Genomic DNA, 21,436 nt, shown 5'->3' with positions numbered 1-21,436 from the left:
GGCGATAGAGCATTATAAACTATTAGGCAATATGATGCCATAAATATATACAACACCAAAAGAAGAAAGCACATCCACAACCAATGCTCAATCACAATTCCTTTAAAGCTTCAGTCATGCACACATACATCCCAAAAAAGTCATTCATGATATATATATATATATATATATATATATATGATAGTACCCAAAAAAAAAAAAAAAGAGCAGTACCACTGTTCTTAATCAAGCAAACCAGCATCATTCATCATTTTAAAGAGAGCTTCAGCTCTCATATGACGAGGTACCTCAAAAATCTTACGTTTTTTGTGCTCATTATCACACAAATGATAATAAAACTTCATGCGATAATCATCAAACACTCTCAATTCATCTAAAAGTTCTCAGACATCAGATTCAGAATAATGACGAGGTCGAGTTTGTTGCATGACAGTAAGTTGTTTTTCAGCAATTTCACTTGTTTCTCAATGACCGCAACTTGTCGTTCAGCAATTTCAACCTGACGCTCTGCAACTTGATGTATCTCCTTAGAAACTGCATTGCCCTCTTTCAAAGCTTCAGCTATGGTCATGATATCTTCGTTCATGTGCTCATATTGATCTTCAACTAACTCAACCATGGTTCTCTTTCGTTTCTTACCCTTTGAAGTATGTGTGTCAGCTGATGAATTTGTCGGACCATTTTGTGGACTAACATTCTCAAAGTCAGGGTTTGAAAGTTGATGCTCATCAAACATATAATCATTTGATCCATAGATTTCAGCATCATCATAATCATTATTAAGGTCAATATTCTCCTTTTCCAATTGTTTTCGTCTTTCTTTGGTTGTCTTCGTTTGTTTTCCTGCTGCCCTATCAGTTTCAAATAATTCTTTCAGAATGTCATAATTCTTAATTGGATGTTTTTTCCATTTTGTTGCATGTGGTTTTACCTACACAAATAATTGCACACATTGATTCAATTTAGTATTTAAATCAACATACACGACTAATCAAGTAAAAGGTAAAAGAGATAATTACTTTAATCAAATCAGCCCAGACTTCATCCTCTGCCTGAAATTTTCAGGTGATTGAGTTCCATGAAAATCCACTTAAGCCATGAAACATGTCATGAGCTTCACCAAAATGTGCTTTCAAAGTTTTCAATCTATTCTTTATATGATTCTTCGTTATAGTCGGATCAATCACAGATCTTAAGACTTTAACCACATTATTGTATCCTTCTGTTGTCCAACCACCATCGAGCCTATTTCCCTTATGATCCTCTTCACGCAAAGCATTCAACAATGCTTGATCCATCTCATCATTCTAGGATTATCAGACTGTGATGCGGTACCTTTTCCCTTAGACATTGTAGTAGCTACATACAAATTTTGAAAATAGTGACATAATATATATTTGAAATTGATGTATGCATTGTCATATAAAAGTTAGCATATGATAAATTAATTCACAACAATAATAACATGAACAAACTATTAGAAATTACTAGCACGCAACACTTAATAGTACATATGTTTACGTCTGAAACATAACAGTGTACAAAATGTAGAATCAAATATAACATAAGCTACACATACACGCTACAAATGCATTCATATTATACAAAATCGTGATATACTAGGAATGTGTTGTATTAATGATGTTATCATATTTCATAAACATTCCACATTCCGACAGCAACATTGTCTCTTATTAAAGTTCCTTGTTTATAGTCCTCATCACGTTGATGTGGGTGGGGTCTTTCATTCTCATGTTGAGGTAGCTCACGATCTACTTCGGCAATTAAAGCCTCATCAATATCAACACCCATTAGGAAGTTATGCAGTATACAACAATCAAGTACAATGTCAGACATCACTTCAAATGAGTAAAACGGTTATGCGCCACCGGATAAAATTGGAAATCTTTTTTTTAATGCCCCAAAACATCTCTCTATAACATTTCTAAGTGAAGCATGATGATGGTTGAACAACTCTTTCATATTTTGTGGGCCACGAGTAGAGTATTCCTTCAAGTGATAATGAACACCTCTATATGGTGTGATCACTCCTTTTTTAAGCATAAATCCCGCATCCCCAAGATAATATTTTCCTACAAAGGTTGTAATATGCATTATAACTCTACATGTTAATGGAGCTAACTATAAATTGAAAGTTTTATTAGTCAAAGAAAAATAATATACTACCGACCTTCGGGAATTCTTAGTGAATCTTCCCTGCTTAAAGCATCTTTAAAAATTCTAGAGTCAGATGCCGTGCCTTCTCACCCCGTTAAAACATATGTAAATTTCATGTCGAAATTACATGCAGCCAAAACATTTTGTGTAGTATAGTCTTTTCTTCCACGAAATCGAGGGGCATCTGCTCTTGGGACCTTAACTCGAATATGTGTCCCATCTATAGCTCCAATGCAATCCTTTTTTTATTATATACGTTATTCTATTAGTGATTATTTAAATTAATCATAAATTTAAATAGCATCACATTGAAATGATATAATGGCATAAGTACCTTAAAAAAAAAGGATAGTATCTGTTGTTGTGTAGTATTTGCGGAGGTACATCCCTCCCAGAAGGTTGGACAAGATATTCATCTTCTAATGAGATGATGGCTCGTAAAACATTGTGAAAGTGACTGTAACACCCTATTTATATTAAAATGATAAAACACGCGAATAAAATATTTATTCAAGAAATAGACCCTACGTCATCAAACAAAATTCAAATTCAACATGCATGCATAAAAATCTCAACAGTCGCAGCGGATATAAAATCTCAACTGGATGAAGATGTTTAGGTTGTATTATTATGTTGTGTCATTATTTTGTTGTAACTTAGTTTAATTATGTTAGTTTGCTGAAGATGTTGGCATTGAACTGTCTTATACTTAGTGTAAAGGTTTGCAAGTCTCTTTGATAACTCAAAAGAATGAATATAACACATTTTGTAGTATACCAAATCAACTATATAAGTTCTCACATCGAATTCCTTCATATAAGACGAGTGTGACAAACGAGAATGCATTTCTAAGATGTTGTTTTGAGCTTGATATAATGGGATTCGATGTGAGAACATTTTTAGTTGATTTGGTAGAATAAAAAAAAAAGTGTTCTCTTCATTTTTTTTAAGTTTTCAAAGAGACTTGCAAATTTTTACACTATGTATAAGACACTTCAATGCCAACATTTTTTACAAACTTTAATGAATTAATTTAAATCCAACATCATGATGATACCACATATTTAGGTAGAATGTAACGTAAGGCAACACTTCATTTGCCTGATTTGAACGAAAATGAAATTAAAACTAAATAAATTTGTCATATTTTATTATTTTGGAATTGATTTTGTGTACTTGTGTATTTTTAGTTAGGATTTATTTTGAAAATGAATGAATTGATCTTTCTAAGACATGCTTACCATTAACCAAATGAATGTTTTTAAAAATGTAGCGAAATGATTGGGAATTAAAAAAAGGGTAAAGATTGATGAACACCCTTTTAATTCATCCACCCCGTACCACTGCTACTTGAGAGTTTTTTTTTTTTTTTTTTTTTTTTGTCTTCTTCAACCAAAATATAATAAAATAATATAACATTCCTCTTCTTTTATTCCAAAAAAAAATAAAAAAGAATTTTTCCCTTTTTTCTGTTCTCTCTCTCCCCCATCCTTTCTTTCTTTCCTTTTCTCACCCTCCCTTCTCCACCGGCCACCTCCACTGGCCTCCGGCCACCTCCAATCACCCTCTCTCTCTCTCTCTCTCTCTCTCTCTCTCTCTCTCTCAAACACCACCACCACAGTAAAATAAACAAATATGTTTTTCTGTTATTCTTCCTCTTGTTTATGGGTTCTGAGTTTGCGGTGGTGAGAGGATGGTGTCGGATCTGAAGCGACGGTGGTGGTGAGAAGGTGAGACGGCGGTTGAGAATGGTGGTGGTGACGGTGGAGAGAGAATGATCATGGGGAGAGAATGAGTCTGAGAGAGGAAGAAAGAAGACGAATCAGGCGAAAGAGAGGAGGAAGATGATGGTGACCCAACAATGATGGCGGCGAAGGAGGTTGTAGACGACGGCGAGAGAGAAGAATCGATGAGAGAGAGGAAGAGAGGCAATGATTCTAACAACTTTTGGCAAGATCTGAAAGATGGTCGGCGACGGTGGGCGACGGTGGTGGGTGTGGCCGGTGAGGAGAAGAAAAAGGGAAAAGAGAATTAGAAAGTTGATGAGTGTTGGACAAAATTGCCCCTCATTTTCTTCTTGATTAACAAAATTACTCCTTTTTAATTAATAAAAAAATGCTAAATGGAAGGGTGTACAAGGTGTATGCCACATGGGGTTGTTTGTGTATCATTGCTCTTAAAAAAAATGAACATTAGATATTGTGAATGAATATAGTCAGTGGCAGATCAGCCCTTCATGGGCTGGCGGAAAAATTAAAAAATTAATGATCTTAGGTTTATTTTGCGAAATTTTATACAATTTTGTATTGATTTTAGGTTTCGGCTGATCCAAATTCCCGCAAAGTGGTGTAGCGGTGCACCCCAAAATTTAAATAATTCAATTATAGGTCTATTTTGCGAGACTATAAACAATTTTTCAACGGTTATAGTTTACCACAATTTCAAAAGTGGCATACGTGATATTTGTGATGCTTATACTTAGCATGCTAGGGGAGGATTATAGACCTTCGAATGTGCATGAGTTTCAAATCTCCCGTATATTGTCCTGCCAACTGAAAATTCTCTGGGTTAACAGTTGTAATGTACAAAAAATAGTTTCATAATTTATAGTAGTTGTTAAATATGCTATTATTTAAGTATCCACCCTAACTTTTTAGTAAAACTCGGTTATTTCAACTTCGTACTTAATGTTTATTACAACTTTAATTTGTGTTTATATATTATAATTAATTTTATTGGCCCACCTGATATCCGATGATGGATATTGTAAAAAAAATGCATGTATAGGGGTTTAAAAAAGTGGCATCTCTATCAAGAATTGCTAGTTTGTTAGCTTAACTAAAACCAACGCAATGTAACTCACATTGGGATTATTTTATGAAGTTTGAAGTGAAAATGAACAAGAACCATAGAGAAAAGAGCAATTTACGTTGAGCTATTGTTTTTTAAGTCTGACCCGACTCAAAACGGGGTAGAACTTGGGTGGGTGACATTGGGGTGCCAATGTCATGTGACATTGGCAAACCACAATTTCACAAGTGTACAAAATGACAAAAAATCATGGTTTTCTTCTCCCTCATTTACAAAGAATTTTTGTCATTTTATACGCTTGTGATATTGTGGTTGACCAATGTCACATGACATTGACATCCCGATGTCACCCAAGTGTTTTCCCTCAAAACGTGAACAAATAGATTGACCCATTAGTCGGGTCCTTTTTTGACTGCTTTTTAACACAGTAAAAAAATTATGATAGGTTTGACCAAAAAAAATAAAAGAAATGATATTTGTAAAACTGTTATGAAACTATTAGAATAAGAAGAACAAGAACAAGATTAAAGAGAAGAAGAGAGAATAGAGAGAGAAGAAAGAGGATTATATTTTTCTCTTGTGATGTATAATTAGGTTACATATGAGCTCTATTTATAGAGAAATACAATGACTTGGGGAGCAAGCACAATATGGCCCAATAAGCTAACAATATGATCCAATAACCCAATTGCTATATGGACATCCACTTGTAATATTCATAACATTCCCCCTTGGATGTCCATTTCGGATATGTCTCATTAAAACCTTACTAGAGAAAAACCCAGTGGGAAAAAATTCCAGTGAAGGAAAAAGAGTACAACATCCTTTTGTGTTATAATCTGCCTCGTTAAAAACCTTACCAGGAAAACCCAATGGGATAAAACCATGGTTAAGGGAAAAAGAGTGCAGAACACATCTTTGTCTCCCCCTCATAAAGACAATTATATATGAGACGAAGAAGTTTAAACAATCTTTTATGCTAGTTACTCAAAATCTTTACTTGACAGTGACTCTGTAGAAATATATGATATATCTCCATACTCTTCTCCAAATTAGCAGCTCTTGTGATATTTTCATATTGAGTTGTTGAAAGAACCTCCTTTTAAAATTAGAAAACCACAAGTTTCTTGTATGTGTGAAATCATAATCCTTAATAAAGAGCATTCTCCACTTCCTTGACGTAGTGCTAACATATTCAAATGATCGGATGATATTGTTGTTTCTCTAAGATACAAATTGTATGTTTGACTTTGCTGCAATATCTGTATTTACTAATATTGACAAAAAAAATACCACGATATATATATAATAAGCAAAATGCGTTCGTGTCCTCACCTGACCAATTCAAATTGTTCATGATTTTCTTGAGGACATGATCTTTACTCACATCAAGTGACATCACAATCATTCTAGTACATAATCAATTAGATATGTCCATAAAAACATTTATATAACAAAATTTAGAATCTCTTCAGGAGTTCTAATATATATACAATTATAACAAATTCATTTCAAATCCTTAAAATGGACAAATGATGTCATCTTTCCAATAGATTTGATATTACGTTTCACTCAAATGAAATCCTTCAAGTAGTTTCATATAATACAAATAAATTGTAGCATATTTTCATATAATTTGAGCCTTTCATGTGCTACTGAACTTAATCAAGTATGAAAAAGTTATTGGATTCACTTCTGGTGAATATGTCTTTTAAAATAAATGGTAGATATTTACCAATTCATTTCAGGTGAACATATCAAACTCTGTATATATGTAATTTACCATACTAATTCCTTTTTCGCGCGAAAAATCATATATAGTCATTTACCTTCACACCTTCAAATGTGCAGACTACAAGTCCAAACAAAGTCTGCTTCATGAAACGAGTTTGATTTCAGTAGAATTGTCTCTTTCCATTTTGTAGATATTTTCTTTATCTATAATCTTTAGTCGACTTTAACACATGATCCTCATTATTACTTATCACATAGCGCTATATTATATGCAAAAACACATCGACGTTAACTTCATTTCGGTCCCATCTCATTCCATTGAGATCTTGTATTCATGACATAATTTACCAATATTTTATAAGTTTCAGGTACCTGATTAGTTCTTCTGGAACTGAAAAATCAATTATGTCAGAAAACTCTTTTAGAGTTTCTATATCCTCGTTTTGGGTTATCTTTCCTTTAAGCTCCTTTTCTTATTCAAAGCCTTTTATATTTGGAACCGATTGATCTATCATGCTTCAGGCATGATGAAGACTCATTTGCAATATTAGATTATCCGATATGGACATCTATTTCGATTGGAGCATACATTAGCAGCTAATAAGATTTGTTTACCTTTGCAAATGAGTTATATCTTGAGGATCAAGAAGAGACAATAATATTTCCTTTCAAATAATTTATTTGAACTTCAGGTTCACAATTTTTAGCTGCTTACCATCTCCCTCTAATATTGGGAAAACCAAACCATCAATTGATAATCAGTCTACTAGGCTGTAAACAAGTTGGCTCAATACAATTAAAGATATATGGAGATTTATATCAAATACATTTTCCCAATATTCTTTCAAGATTTATCAAAATGCATTATATTGAAGCAATTGTGACATACACAACACATCCAAAAATTCACTTGGATGAAAAATATCAGGTTGTTAACCTTAAACCAATGATAAATTAAGGGGAGAACTTACATATAGTAATGTGTTGGCTTGATGCATATCAATATCTCAATATACAAAATTATTGATTTCCAAAATTGAGTCTATAATGCATGATCTCATAACCAAAACAGAGTATATAAGGTATGTTCTGATAAGTATCAATCATACAATTAACTTTAGACGTCTAAAGAATGGATCTTCCAGTCCATTTTATTAGCATATGCTTATTCAATATCAATTTCAATTGAAAAATGATACTTATCAAATGATTTCTGAAAATTTCAGAAAATAAACTCTTAGTCAAATTTGTTGAGAAAATAATCTCACAAACTTCTGGTTCTGAATATACATGTGATCATTTAGTTGATGCATCGATTCAAATCATATAATATCCAAGTGATTCACATGATCAATGTATTAATTTAAATAACACCTTATATAGGTGAGAGACTCATTCTTTTAAATTGTCAACTCTATCTGGGAACTATTAACACACAATAGTTACTAGATTGAAGAATCTTCTGGCTCTTCAATATATATCCATTTTTTTTTCAAATAATTTATGCATCATAATAGATCCGGGATAACCCAACCGGTCTTGCCATCGATTTGTAAACTTATGGTTTACAATAATATGTGCTTCCATTGCACTAATAATATAATATGTAAACTTCAGGTTTATAATAATATTTGATTATTTGTTCTAATCCATTTGAAATTTGAAACATAATATCGTAAACCCATTTTGCTACAATTTTTTGACAACTTTCTCTCTCATAGTCACATGATGTTATTATCCTCTCTCTTCCTTTTTTTTCTCTTCATTGTTTTTTACCAACTTTGTCTACAATCAAAAGAGAGGAAAACAAAATTGTCAACAAAGTTATCATTAAATGAATGGACAAATATCATTGCTCAAAAATAAAATATGATAAGTTAAGCGAGTTGGATTTAGGTTACAAATTAAGACAATGAGTTAACATAGCTATTTGTCTTCGGCATATTGCTTTCACTCATACGGCAATCTTAACAACTTTTTAGCAAGGTTCTCAACTTCTCACTATCTCTTAATTTGATTTTCTTTCATCGTTCTTTGTTTTTTTTTTCTTCTTCCTTCTCTCATACTACTCCTGTAACATGAACGTTTTATTACTAATTAGAGTAAGCAACCTCAAAATTTTGTTGTTTGGATTCTCTAAATTTGTATTTAAACATGAACCCTTGCACCAATTTAAAATTAGAATACCTTTTATCTGATATTGTTTAATTTAGGGTTTTATTTCCATAAGCTATATTATTATTCTTTTTGTTCGATTCACAAAGTGAATGTAAATACCAAACATCACATTTTATATTTTCTCTCTTTTTCTTCATATTTTTAGCTCTCATCAATGTGCTTAAAGCTTGTTTCAATAAACTCAGTTTTTTATTATTCTCCGTGCTGTTTCACTTTGGAAATGTTTAGGTGTCTTGTTTGCACGATGGCATCATGTTCGAGTCGCAACAATGAAAAAGAAAGAAATTGTTTGCACGATGGCATCATGTTCGAGTCAAACAATGAAAAAGAAAGCAAAAAGGGAGATATCAGAGGGGCCAAATTGGCTTGACCTTCCTAGAGATATCACACAAAACATTCTTCAAAGGCTTAATGCAGTTGAAATTGTGACAAGTGCATCCCTAGTGTGTGCTCTATGGTGGAACATTTGCAAGGAACCTCTCATGTGGCGCACCATTCACATGGGATACAATGACCGTTGTCCCTGCAACAATATGGATTTGGTAAATATTTGTCGTTATGCTGTTAAATGAAGTTGCGGTCACCTGAAAGAAATTGAAATTGAGCATTTTTGCACTAACGATCTCCTTAAATACATAGCAGAGTGGTAAATTTTATTTTCCTTTTGTTTTCTTTAAAGTCTTGCGAAATTACGCATTCATTTATGAAATTACTGATTTATTTATTTTAGTGTTGTCAAATGGTGGCTATAGCATAGTGGGAAATAGAACAAGTCACCAGTCTTCTGCGATACCTTACTTAGTACTATAGCTTTGTAAAATTTGAACAAACTGCTATTTTTATGTTATGCAATGGAAAACACTGATTTATTGATGGTGTTTTGGAGTTTAATGACTTTTTTTTTCAATCTCACAGTGGATGTAACCTACGGCGCATTCGGCTAACAATATGTCAAAATATTTCGCCCAAACAGTTCAGTGAAGTTGCAAACAAATTTCCACTGTTAGAGGAGCTTGACATTTCATTTAGCAACATATCTAAGGATTCTCTTGAATTCATTGGTCGTTTTTGCCCTCTTCTGAAATCACTAAAATTTAGCAGAAGTTTCTTCAGAAGCATCAAGTGGAATGATGCATTAGCTATTGCAAAAACCATGCCTAAGCTTCGCTATCTTTCAATGATTGGAAACACACTCACTAATGATGAGTTGCTTGTCATTCTTGATCGATGCCCTCTTCTCGAATATCTTGACCTCAGAATTTGTTTTCGTCTTGATTTGAGTGGAAGTCTCAAGAAAAGGTGCCGTGATCAGATCAAATACTTGATACTTCCAATTGACGTTGTTGGAGACTGTGATGAACAATATTACGATTATTATATTTCTGCGTGATGGTAATTTGGATGGTTACCTTTGAAGAGACTCAAAAGGTATTACTTTTGCCTTGTGCACTTAAATTTTCCAAGAACCTTGTACACATACATGGCTAGCATGCTTTATTAATACGAATTAAAATTATATTTTCTTGCATTTGTTGCTAAATGATTGTGAATGTGGTTTTCGTTTATGTTTATTGGTTCAATGACAAATTAGGCAACATACATTATTGAACCAGAAAGAGCAAGTGACAAACCAGAAAACTTTGAGTTGTTTCAGTTTACAAAACTTCCTCAAAACCTTTTTTAATGTTTTCCTGCTTGCAAAATAATTTTGATAAACCTTTTCTAGTTTGAAATAAGGTTTTCTAAATTGCAAATAGCATGTGAAATTGAACCGAGTAATTCAAAAAGAGACGGTAAAATGGTGGAGCTGCAGTGGATATGATTGAAGAGGTGGGATCTTAAATCAATCAAATCGATTTAAAAAATACAAACAATATGAGTTAAAGATTTAGAATTACCGATTTTGGAGCACACGAATTCAGCGGAAGTGGTAACCAGAAGAGGAGGTGAATGATAAGATGAAGATTCAGATGTTGCTTTATTTTCTTACTTAAAATGCTAAATAAAAAATTAAATTGAAGATGCTGAATATCACAGAAGTTGAAAAATAACAAAATTAGTATTTAGGGATGCAATGCAATATCAGTTTCAGCCATGTTTACTTTGTTTATTAATTTTAAGTTTGAAGTGATTCTTCAAAGCTTTTATTATTCTTCTGTTCTGGAATTTTCAGTTTTGTTTTTTTCATTGCTTTTGTCGATTGCCAATTTCAATAAAGAATTACAGATCAATTGCGTTGATAAAAATTAAACAAACCCGAAAGTAAATAGTACATTTTTCAGAAAGAAAAAAAAAACATTCAAATATGCTGAAAATGTCATTTGGGGTGAACTCGCTCGGGAAATGTTGAAAATAAAAGTAAAAAAATGAAGATAGAATATATACCTATGTTTGAGTGGCTCAAAGTTATTTGCAAATAGAAAGAAAGTACATTTCTTGAAGGTTGTTTTGAAAAATGTGAAGGGATGGGTGAAGAAAGTGGATGAAGATAATGTTCATATAAGACTAGAAATAAAGGTTCATCATGTAAATCTGCTGGTTTCCTTATCTGAAAAGTGCTACTGGCATGGTTGTGAAGGTGGAGCAACATGTCATGATCATAATATCTGATACTGCAAAGGAGCATCTGAGTTTTATTGATAGACTTGATCAAAGACTTTTGAATTTCTCAGACGAGACAAACGCCACAATCCGAGCTGACTTTGAAGCTTCCAGGAGGTTACTTCTAGCCTCCCTCAAGACGCAGGAAATGACCTTCAACTGTCTCTGTGATGGTTGTTCAACATCGTGTTGCCAACGTTGTGGTGGAACCGACTTTCAAGGCCATGTAGTACTGCCAAGTTTTGCAAGGTGGTGGTGTTTGTTTCTGCAAGGTAAATTTTGAAGCTGATCTTTGTGCGGCAACATAGGCGTGTTGATTTATACGAGAGAAACTTCAACCTATGATATTGAGTGATGTGGCGAATTGACATATGTGGTGTCGGTGTAGCGTATTGGGGTCTGTTTTAATAAATTAGTTTAAGTGGCTTAATATATTATTATCCTCATCCAAAGACTATTTTGAAGAAATACTTTTCATTACAGATGTTGGAATAAGCTGTTGCTGACATGTTCCATGTGCTTTAATCAGCTATGCTTATCTATCACTTCTCTCATGAAGGTGTGCTTTTCAGAACTCTGTTCTGAGCATAGGGCAAACTTTCTTCCGTTTATGGCTACCATAATGAGATAAACACTGAATGGAAGTTCTAAACTATTTCTTGATTTGTGCACTATCATCATACATGTATGTATCTTTTAAAGCTGAAATCAATAAAATCTCATTATGAATGAAGTTTCCAGCATTGGATGAATTAGTGTACTTTAAGTTTTAAAATATATCTCTTTTCGCAGGATAATCTATCTTTTCCGCTTATATGTCCAGATTCGAGTGCAGAGGAAGAGATGTTACTTCTTGAGGTATGTGATTTGATTATGGGGAACTCTTCTATCTTCTTTCTTCTTACCCGCTACATGTTAAATGTTGTTGGCATATCTACTTATTATCAAAATTGTTTATCATAACAAGCTTGTTTCGTTTTAGGCCCTTGACATGTATGGATTTGGGAATTGGAATGATGTTGCAGACAACATTGGAACAAAATCAAATCTCAGTGTATTGACCACTATAGTACTGTATACGTGAATTCACCATGTTTTCCTGTACCTGTAAATTTATTTGACAACACTGTTATTGATAGCATACATGTGACCTGTGTTTGACTGCATGCGTGGTGTAATTGTTTGTATGTTGATGTTCACATAGGATTTGTCTCATTTTTCGGGGAAGAACAAAGAGGAACTCCTTGCCATGGAAAAGGGAAATCATGTCAAGAAAGGTTTGCTTCTTAATGATCTAAATCACAATTTGTGTAGATTTTTCATGCTTGAATTGGTTACTTTGTTTTGTTCGATGAACCTAAAGACATGCTATGTAACCGAGTGGTTGCGTTGAGAAGGAAAAGAAACAATAGCTATGTGTGTGTAACCAGGGGGAGTATATAGAAAAGTATTTTGCAACAGCTTATTCCAACATCTTTAGTGAAAAGTATTTTGCAAAAATTCATGAAGAAAAACAACAAAGTAGGCATTACATTCAATCAAGTGAAGCTCAGGCGCAAACACCAAAGCGAAGCAAAATAGTAGTTGTACCATTTTTGGTTAATAGTAGTGTTCAAAAACATGAACTGGATCAAACAGAGTGCATAGAAGAACATTTTTGAAACTCTTGTTGTTATGGTGATTAGGTAGTAAAGATGATTTTCATGTCCCTTCTCTATTCCAAAATAGCTCCACTCCTTAGTGTGTTGATTCTGCACAATGTTGCTAAATTAATTTGTTTGACAATATAGGAAAAGTTTTAAAACAAAATTAAACATGATCCTACCTTGAAAGTTTTCAATTGTTTATATCTCAAAAGAATCCCTAAAGATGTGAACAATGAAGGTAAGTATAGTGCTAGTAGGAAAGAGCTCAAAAGTGCAAACATCACCAACTTTCAAGTTGTTGTCTTCTGCAAATGTCTTCCATTCACTTGAGTACATTTCAAATTTTTCTCCTTTTCTATTGCCTTTCCTAATTAGGTACCTTGCAGGCCAAACTTTCCCATTTAATAACCTAAGATGAATATCTCCTTTCTTTTTCCCTAAACCTAATAAGTGTCTTTTACCAAACTCACTTGGTATATGCTGTCAAGCAAATGAAAAAAAAACAAAGGTTCTTGAGTATTAGTAAATACATGGTGAGTGTAAAAGTATAGTTTTTCAAATGAATTTAATTCATATACATTGTTACTCTAAAGATTTTTTACATAAATAATCAATCATATTCGTTGGATCATTAACAAGTTTTGAGTTTAATCATAACAACTTCAAAAGTCACATCTATGATTGACTGCTTTGTTGATAGTGTAAAACATTTTACACCGTTGACAATATGTCAACATTTCAACTCTTTCCAAATTACAATTAAATATTAACATTAAACTTTTCAATAAGTAGTTTCAAATATTTTTCAAAACAAAAATAGTTTCCATTTTTTATTATGTAAAGACCCAAAATAAATAGGATAAAAAAAATGTGTGTAGTCCTTACTCCTTACAAAGTACCACAAATTTAAGCTAGTACATATAAAATTGTTTGGACGAGATTTTGATCAAAGATTTTCATAGGGACCAAAACATCTAAAAATAAATTCTATTGACCCTACTTAATGGGTAAAATTTGGTCATTATTATTGTTGTTTTTTCAAAGACGGATCGTTCAGGAGAACCCTGATTTGATTTCTAGGTGGAACAGTTCTTGGTCGGGCTATACTTTTGTTTATTTTTTTAACATCCAATATTATTAAAACAAACAACCCCATGAGAAAAGGGAATTGTCAACAGAAACAATAGAAAGTCCCAATGCTAGGGCAATACAGGAACTGTCCCACTAGAACAAAACAAACCTCCCCATACAACGAAAAAGAAAGATACTGCCAACACACAGTGACACCTATGGAACCTATGCCAGCCGAAGCATCACCCTCAGTTACCCACACAACAGAAAATCCCACCCAAACCATCTAAGAAAACATTCGCTGGTATTCCAACACCATTCATAATACAAACTTGGACCGATCTTAAGCCTATGCAAGCTCCAAGTCCAAGAGATAACCTTAATATTCTCCACTACCTCACCAACCTCAAAAGTCCCATTATTGAAAATTATCTCTTTCCTCACCTTCAAAATCACCCACATTCCAAGTTAACCAAAAACATTGTCTAAGTTTTTTAGAGGACACCTCTTTCGGCCAACATTCCAAATGCACCAAAAGATTATTTGGGACAATAAAATAACAATGAAGCCAACACATAAGCTTTTTCCAAACCCTTTGTACCTCCTCGCAATGCAAGAAGAGATGCACCTCCGTTTCGCCCCTCAAACCACACAAAACACAACTTCTAGAGTTTTCCACCCCCAAAATCCCTCTTACCGCTAAGTTCACTCTTGTTGGGATCCGGATAAGAGGTGTAGCCCAAATAAATGCCAACACTTACGTCAGTGCCCGACACATCCAAAGATATATAGCCGAACACTACCTCCTCAATTCTATTCATTTTCCCATCTACCAACCACAACCCCTCTAACAACTTGGCCAGGCTATACTTACCCCACGACCGAACTCCAGATTACCAGGGGCCCCTTCCCCAAAGAATCGGAGGGTTAACACTGAAAAAAGAAATGACCCTCATCCATTAAAAAAAATTATAAACTTCAAGCAAAATCTTTATTTGCAGCTTACCAGATTACAAGCAGCATCAATGTATGATGGATGCATGACAGCAATAAAAGATGGATTACAAGTTCTCATAGAGTTTGCTCTGTCAAAGGTTGTAACCTTCTTAGCAATAGCCAATTGCTTTCCTGCAAAATTCAAGCACCCTAACCCATAATTTCATTAATCTATTCTAAAAATTGAAATATAACGAACGAGTTGCATGACATAAAATGAAACTTAACCAAACAAAAAGTGAAAGTAAATTAAGAATGAGAAGCTAATAACTCAGGCTAATATGTGAAGTATGCATGATTCATGAGACATTGACAACACAAATTCTCGTACCTTTACACTTTTTGTCAATATGATTCAAAGCTGCTACCTTTTCCAATTTCCCAACATTAACACAGCTATTGCTTCCAATTTCATATGGTTGATTAAATTCGAATGACAAGTTAGTTTTTCTCTTTTTACTTGCTATATAATCTTCCAAATCTTCATCATTCTGAGGTTTATTTCCTAGATCGTTGGATACCCTTTTTGATTCAACTCTTTGGGAAGGGTATTTTATCTCTAAGGCACTCTTATCAAAGATGTGCACATGAAAATGGGAAGTTCTTCCATATTTGAAAAGCAGAAGATGGCCTTGAGATAAAGAATGATACTTCACAAATTCTTTCCAACCCTTTTCAAACCATATTTTACCATCACTTTTTACCAAATTTAATTTCCACTTTGCACCATTTGGAGTCTTTAGATATATAGCATTTGATAAACCTTCTCCATATTTCTCCACAAACTTTCTTGGGATTATCTGTCAGTTAATTAAACCATATTAATATAACGGAAACAGATATTTTAATTGTAAATGGCAACAAAAGCTTGAGAAAGAAATTATATGCACAACAAAAGCTTGAAAAAAAGGTAAATGAGTAGAAGCTTACAAGCTTTCCTTGATGAAGGCTTTGATCACATATGATCTTAAAAAAATGGGTTGGAGGAAATTCATTGGCCATGATCAAGTTGAATACTCAAATGATCTTGAAAATATGAAGATAACGATTGAAAAAATGGATTTGATCTGTCATCAGATTTTGATTTAAATTAAAATAAAACTCTTCGTTACCTGTCCTGCCCTGTTCAATGCGCACGCGTCTGTTTCCACTTATTGGAGTACGTTCCTTTTCTACAACTTCTTTTCCACTCAAGTGTTTACAAATGGACATGGGAATTTTAGAGAAATGATAATTCTATCATATTTTGTAACAATATTTTGACAACTATCAAATTTTTTTAAGACACAACTGACAAGTTTTAATTGTATGATTTATTTATTCACTTCCTATTTTTTAGCCACATCTCCTTGAATTGTGGCAAATAATTCATTATGATTGGTTGTTCTTTATTCTTGAAGAATTCTTGATGTTATTTTTCTAGCGATATAGCATTGCTCTTGTCCAAATATCATTACTCTAATTTTATGAATTGTGTTATTTGGCACAAAAGTTCTACCCCTTATGTTTCAAAATAACCGTCGTTTAAGGTTTGTGCAGTATTTTCAAAGAAATGATAGATTGTGTTAATTTCAATAATTATTTTTGACAAAAACAAAACGATATTCATTCATTCAAATTGATAGAGTACATCATTCAACATTGCTAAAAACATAAGGGATGAATCTGCGAACAAACTCACAACATCCAAGTTAATACTCTCTCTGTCCCAAATTGTATGTCGCTTTGGAAAAAAAATTGTCCCAAATTATATGTCGCTTTACAATACCAATGAAATACTAATGTTATTTTTCCTATTATATCCTTAACTATTAATTACTCTCTCTTCTTTCAATTATTTCATTTATCTTTTCCATACCATTTATTAAGGATAATTTTGTAAAACAACTCATAATTTCTCTTCCCCACACAATATTAATTACATTTCTTACTACGTGTGAAATGACCAAAACGTCATACAATTTGGGACGGAGGGAGTAGCATATAGCGATATAATGCCTACAAAAATATATGATAAAATTAAAATGACCGAAATACCCATATGTCGACGCTCAAATCTTTGATTGAATAATCAATCTTTCAATATGAATCAAATGAACACTGCAACAAGACAGAAAATCAAACAACTCCGCACAAGACGACGAATAACACACCACCACACTCGGATGACGAAATCACGAAGAAAAAATCTAGTTTTATGTGAAAATTTTAAATTGAAATGGACTAGAAAAAGATGAAGAGGGGTGATTTCAGGTCATAAATTGACCTAAAACCACCCCTCAACAATTTCAATATTAAAACTATTATTTACTAAAATATTTGTATTAATTGTAGTTATTGAAATAGTTAAGTTGGATGAAATTCAATACACAAAGATATAATAGTAAAAAAAAAAATGCTGCATTGATATTCTAAAGTGTTAGTTATACTGCGACAGAGAAATTTTTTAAAGAGACAATTATTTTATGACGGAGGGAGTATATCAAACTTTATTAGAGTAACAAATTAGCCCCTCCGTCTCATTTTAATTGTATTTTTAACAATTTTTTTATGTCTTCAAATAACTGTGACTTTAGAATATCAATATAACATTTATTTATTTTTTCCACTAATATATCCCTATTTATTGAATTTCACTCTAATTAACTATTTCACTAATTAAAATTAATAAGAATATTTTAATAAATTATACTAATTTTACCATTAAAATCAACTCAACTTATTTTACCATATGCAATCGTCAAGAGATGACAACATCATGATACGTAGTTTGAAGAGTAAGAAGATGTTCCTCTATAAGACGTTCACCAACACATGTATCAAAAAAGGGAACAAGATTCAGCAAAATACCTCCAACAACCTTAAATTTCGTGCAAAGTTTCATGAGAAATTGGTCATGTATTGGTTAACAAGAATAGTAAATTATACTAATTTTACCATTAAAATCAACTCAATTAATTTTACCATATGCAATTGCCACAGGCTTAGAGAAGACAAAATCATGATACATAGTTTGAAGAGTAAGAAGATGTTCCTCTATAAGACGTTCGCCAACACATGTATCCAAAAAAGGAACAAGATTCAGCAAAATACCTCCAACAACCTTAAATTTCGTGCAAAGTTTCATGAGAAATTGGTCATGTATTGGTTAACAAGAATAGTAAATTATACTAATTTTACCATTAAAATCAACTCAATTAATTTTACCATATGCAATTGCCACAGGCTTAGAGAAGACAAAATCATGATACATAGTTTGAAGAGTAAGAAGATGTTCCTCTATAAGACGTTCCCCAACACATGTATCTAAAAAAGGAACAAGATTCAGCAAAATACCTCCAACAACCTTAAATTTCGTGCAAAGTTTCATGAGAAATTGGTCATGTATTGGTTAACAAGAATAGTAAATTATACTAATTTTACCATTAAAATCAACTCAATTAATTTTACCATATGCAATTGCCACAGGCTTAGAGAAGACAAAATCATGATACATAGTTTGAAGAGTAAGAAGATGTTCCTCTATAAGACGTTCGCCAACACATGTATCCAAAAAAGGAACAAGATTCAGCAAAATACCTCCAACAACCTTAAATTTCGTGCAAAGTTTCATGAGAAATTGGTCATGTATTGGTTAACAAGAATAGTAAATTATACTAATTTTACCATTAAAATCAACTCAATTAATTTTACCATATGCAATTGCCACAGGCTTAGAGAAGACAAAATCATGATACATAGTTTGAAGAGTAAGAAGATGTTCCTCTATAAGACGTTCCCCAACACATGTATCTAAAAAAGGAACAAGATTCAGCAAAATACCTCCAACAACCTTAAATTTCGTGCAAAGTTTCATGAGAAATTGGTCATGTATTGGTTAACAAGAATAGTAAATTATACTAATTTTACCATTAAAATCAACTCAATTAATTTTACCATATGCAATTGCCACAGGCTTAGAGAAGACAAAATCATGATACATAGTTTGAAGAGTAAGAAGATGTTCCTCTATAAGACGTTCGCCAACACATGTATCCAAAAAAGGAACAAGATTCAGCAAAATACCTCCAACAACCTTAAATTTCGTGCAAAGTTTCATGAGAAATTGGTCATGTATTGGTTAACAAGAATAGTAAATTATACTAATTTTACCATTAAAATCAACTCAATTAATTTTACCATATGCAATTGCCACAGGCTTAGAGAAGACAAAATCATGATACATAGTTTGAAGAGTAAGAAGATGTTCCTCTATAAGACGTTCACCAACACATGTATCTAAAAAAGGAACAAGATTCAGCAAAATACCTCCAACAACCTTAAATTTCGTGCAAAGTTTCATGAGAAATTGGTCATGTATTGGTTAACAAGAATAGTAAATTATACTAATTTTACCATTAAAATCAACTCAATTAATTTTACCATATGCAATTGCCACAGGCTTAGAGAAGACAAAATCATGATACATAGTTTAAAGAGTAAGAAGATATTCCTCTAAGAAGTTCGCCAACACATGTATCCAAAAAATGGAACGAGATTCAGCAAAATACCATCAACAACCTTAAATTTCGTGCAAAGCTTCATGAGAAATTGGTCTTGTATTGATGTTGTAGATATCTTGGACAACTACATGAGATTTCACAAATAAATTGTGAGCAATATCTTGACTCATCAAACTATCCAAATAAAAAGCAAAGCATGGTGATTTGCAAACAAATTGTAAACATTATCTTGACTCGTCAAACAATCAAAAGAACACCATAACAAGGTGCTTCACAAATAAATTGAGAGCATTATCATACTCACCAAAAAACGAAAAGAAACACCTATGGTGCTTCTCAAACAACCCAAGTATAATCTACTGTTCAAAACTAAACTAAACCAAATCAAACTGAATCAAACTAACCCGAACTAGGGCCGACAATGAACCGAATCAACTCGATAAAAGTTCGTAATTCGATTCAATTGATTCGTCGAACTTGGTTGATGAACCAAATGAGCCGAACTTGATCTGAAAATTAAGTTCGTCAACTAATTGAGTTGAACTTGATCTATATGTAGTTCAACTTGGTTGGTTCACGAGATGACTTGATTATATATATATATATATATATATATATATATATATATATATATATAATTGATTTTACACAATTAGATAATTGATTATATATAATACTTTAAAAACTAAGACAAACATTTAGTAATATAAGAGGATAAAAATGAGCTACATTAAAATTGATAGACAACGCTGTGCACAATGTTGTTGTAATTTTTAAGGATTTCAAAACTAACATAGTCCCGCATTGAAACATGCATGAAAAATGGAGGATACTATTATCTATAATAAGAGAAACATATGACACAAGAAGGTAAAACTGGATTTGGTGGTTGCATACCAGTGTTAATTACTATCTATAATAATAGCCTCATCCAGTCAATTAAAAAATGATATAAATTCAAATATATTTATGTGTCAAAAATTTAAATTTTTTTTTACTTGAGTTACGTGTTTCAAGTGACTTTACTCATTTTCATATCTAAAGTTACGTGCTTTGAACAAACGAAATGAACCTAATGAGTTGAATCAAACTGTTCGTGAACTTTAAGCGAGCCGAATTCGAGCTAGAAAAAAAGTTCATGTCAAACTCGAACCGAAGTTCAAACCGAGTCAATTCTTAACGAGTCGAGTCAAGCTCAGACAGGTTCAATTCGACTCTACTCATTTCCAGCCCTAACCCGAACGAAACTAAACCAAGACAAATTAAAGAACCAATGCGAACCAAAACGAACAAAACCAAACTAAACCAAATCTAATCAAAAGAACAATAGAGAGAAGGATAACAACCAACAGTTTGCAAATTTGAACCCCAAACATCTCAAAAGCCACAAAAACATCTAAAGACTCAAACAACACTCCTAAATTGAGAACTACAAACTCAAACAAACAAACCAAAAAGGGAGAGTGGCCCAAACATAAAACTCAAACAAAAAAAAGAACATCCACAAACATCCCAAGACTCTGACAAAAAGAGAAAACCATAGGAAGGGTCACAAACAAAGAAAGAAGCAACTGAAGCCATCAAATTAGTTTGCTCAACTTCCTAGGCTACAAAATTAATAATTTCGCTCAACATATTTTAGCGATTTTAGATAGTAAGTAAAGCAATCCATAAAATGAAAATTGAAGCAAATAATTCCATTTTTTCTAGTCATCATGA

At 32.7% G+C, this 21,436-nt stretch overlaps 2 protein-coding genes and 1 long non-coding RNA gene across 3 annotated transcripts; 1 reads left to right on the top strand and 2 right to left on the bottom strand.

Annotated features, from left to right (window-relative positions):
• The first annotated feature begins 9,197 nt into the window (after window positions 1-9,197).
• Window positions 9,198-10,291, top strand: LOC25498134 (putative F-box/LRR-repeat protein 23). The gene is made up of 2 exons (XM_013592948.1): window positions 9,198-9,443; window positions 9,875-10,291. The coding sequence occupies exons 1-2, from the start codon at window positions 9,198-9,200 to the stop codon at window positions 10,289-10,291; spliced, it is 663 nt and encodes a 220-aa protein (XP_013448402.1).
• Window positions 10,292-12,977: 2,686 nt separating this feature from the next.
• On the bottom strand, window positions 12,978-15,353 carry LOC120577184 (uncharacterized). The gene is made up of 3 exons (XR_005643239.1): window positions 15,226-15,353; window positions 13,328-13,628; window positions 12,978-13,253 (listed from the first exon to the last, which is right to left on the bottom strand). It is a non-coding gene; the product is annotated as an uncharacterized lncRNA (long non-coding RNA).
• A 161-nt stretch (window positions 15,354-15,514) lies between these two features.
• LOC120577036 (B3 domain-containing protein At4g01580) lies at window positions 15,515-16,276 on the bottom strand. The gene is made up of 2 exons (XM_039827931.1): window positions 16,146-16,276; window positions 15,515-16,015 (listed from the first exon to the last, which is right to left on the bottom strand). The coding sequence occupies exons 1-2, from the start codon at window positions 16,215-16,217 to the stop codon at window positions 15,515-15,517; spliced, it is 573 nt and encodes a 190-aa protein (XP_039683865.1). The 5' UTR covers window positions 16,218-16,276.
• Between the last annotated feature and the right edge of the window lie 5,160 nt (window positions 16,277-21,436).

The sequence above is a fragment of the Medicago truncatula genome, chromosome 7 (genome assembly GCF_003473485.1).
Source record: "Medicago truncatula cultivar Jemalong A17 chromosome 7, MtrunA17r5.0-ANR, whole genome shotgun sequence".
Taxonomy (NCBI): domain Eukaryota; kingdom Viridiplantae; phylum Streptophyta; class Magnoliopsida; order Fabales; family Fabaceae; genus Medicago; species Medicago truncatula.
Note: the sequence above shows the minus strand (reverse complement) of the source record. Positions and strands in the feature narration are given on the sequence as shown.

What these genes read in the sequence shown, in the direction of transcription:
- LOC25498134 (XM_013592948.1), top strand. Translation starts at nt 9,198, where the DNA reads ATGGCATCATGTTCGAGTCAAACAATGAAAAAGAAAGCAAAAAGGGAG. An exon ending in CCTGCAACAATATGGATTTG is followed by an intron (nt 9,444 to 9,874) that starts GTAAATATTTGT and finishes TCGCCCAAACAG; the next exon opens with TTCAGTGAAGTTGCAAACAA.
- LOC120577036 (XM_039827931.1), bottom strand. Translation starts at nt 16,217, where the DNA reads ATGGCCAATGAATTTCCTCCAACCCATTTTTTTAAGATCATATGTGAT. An exon ending in GCCTTCATCAAGGAAAGCTT is followed by an intron (nt 16,016 to 16,145) that starts GTAAGCTTCTAC and finishes ATTAACTGACAG; the next exon opens with ATAATCCCAAGAAAGTTTGT.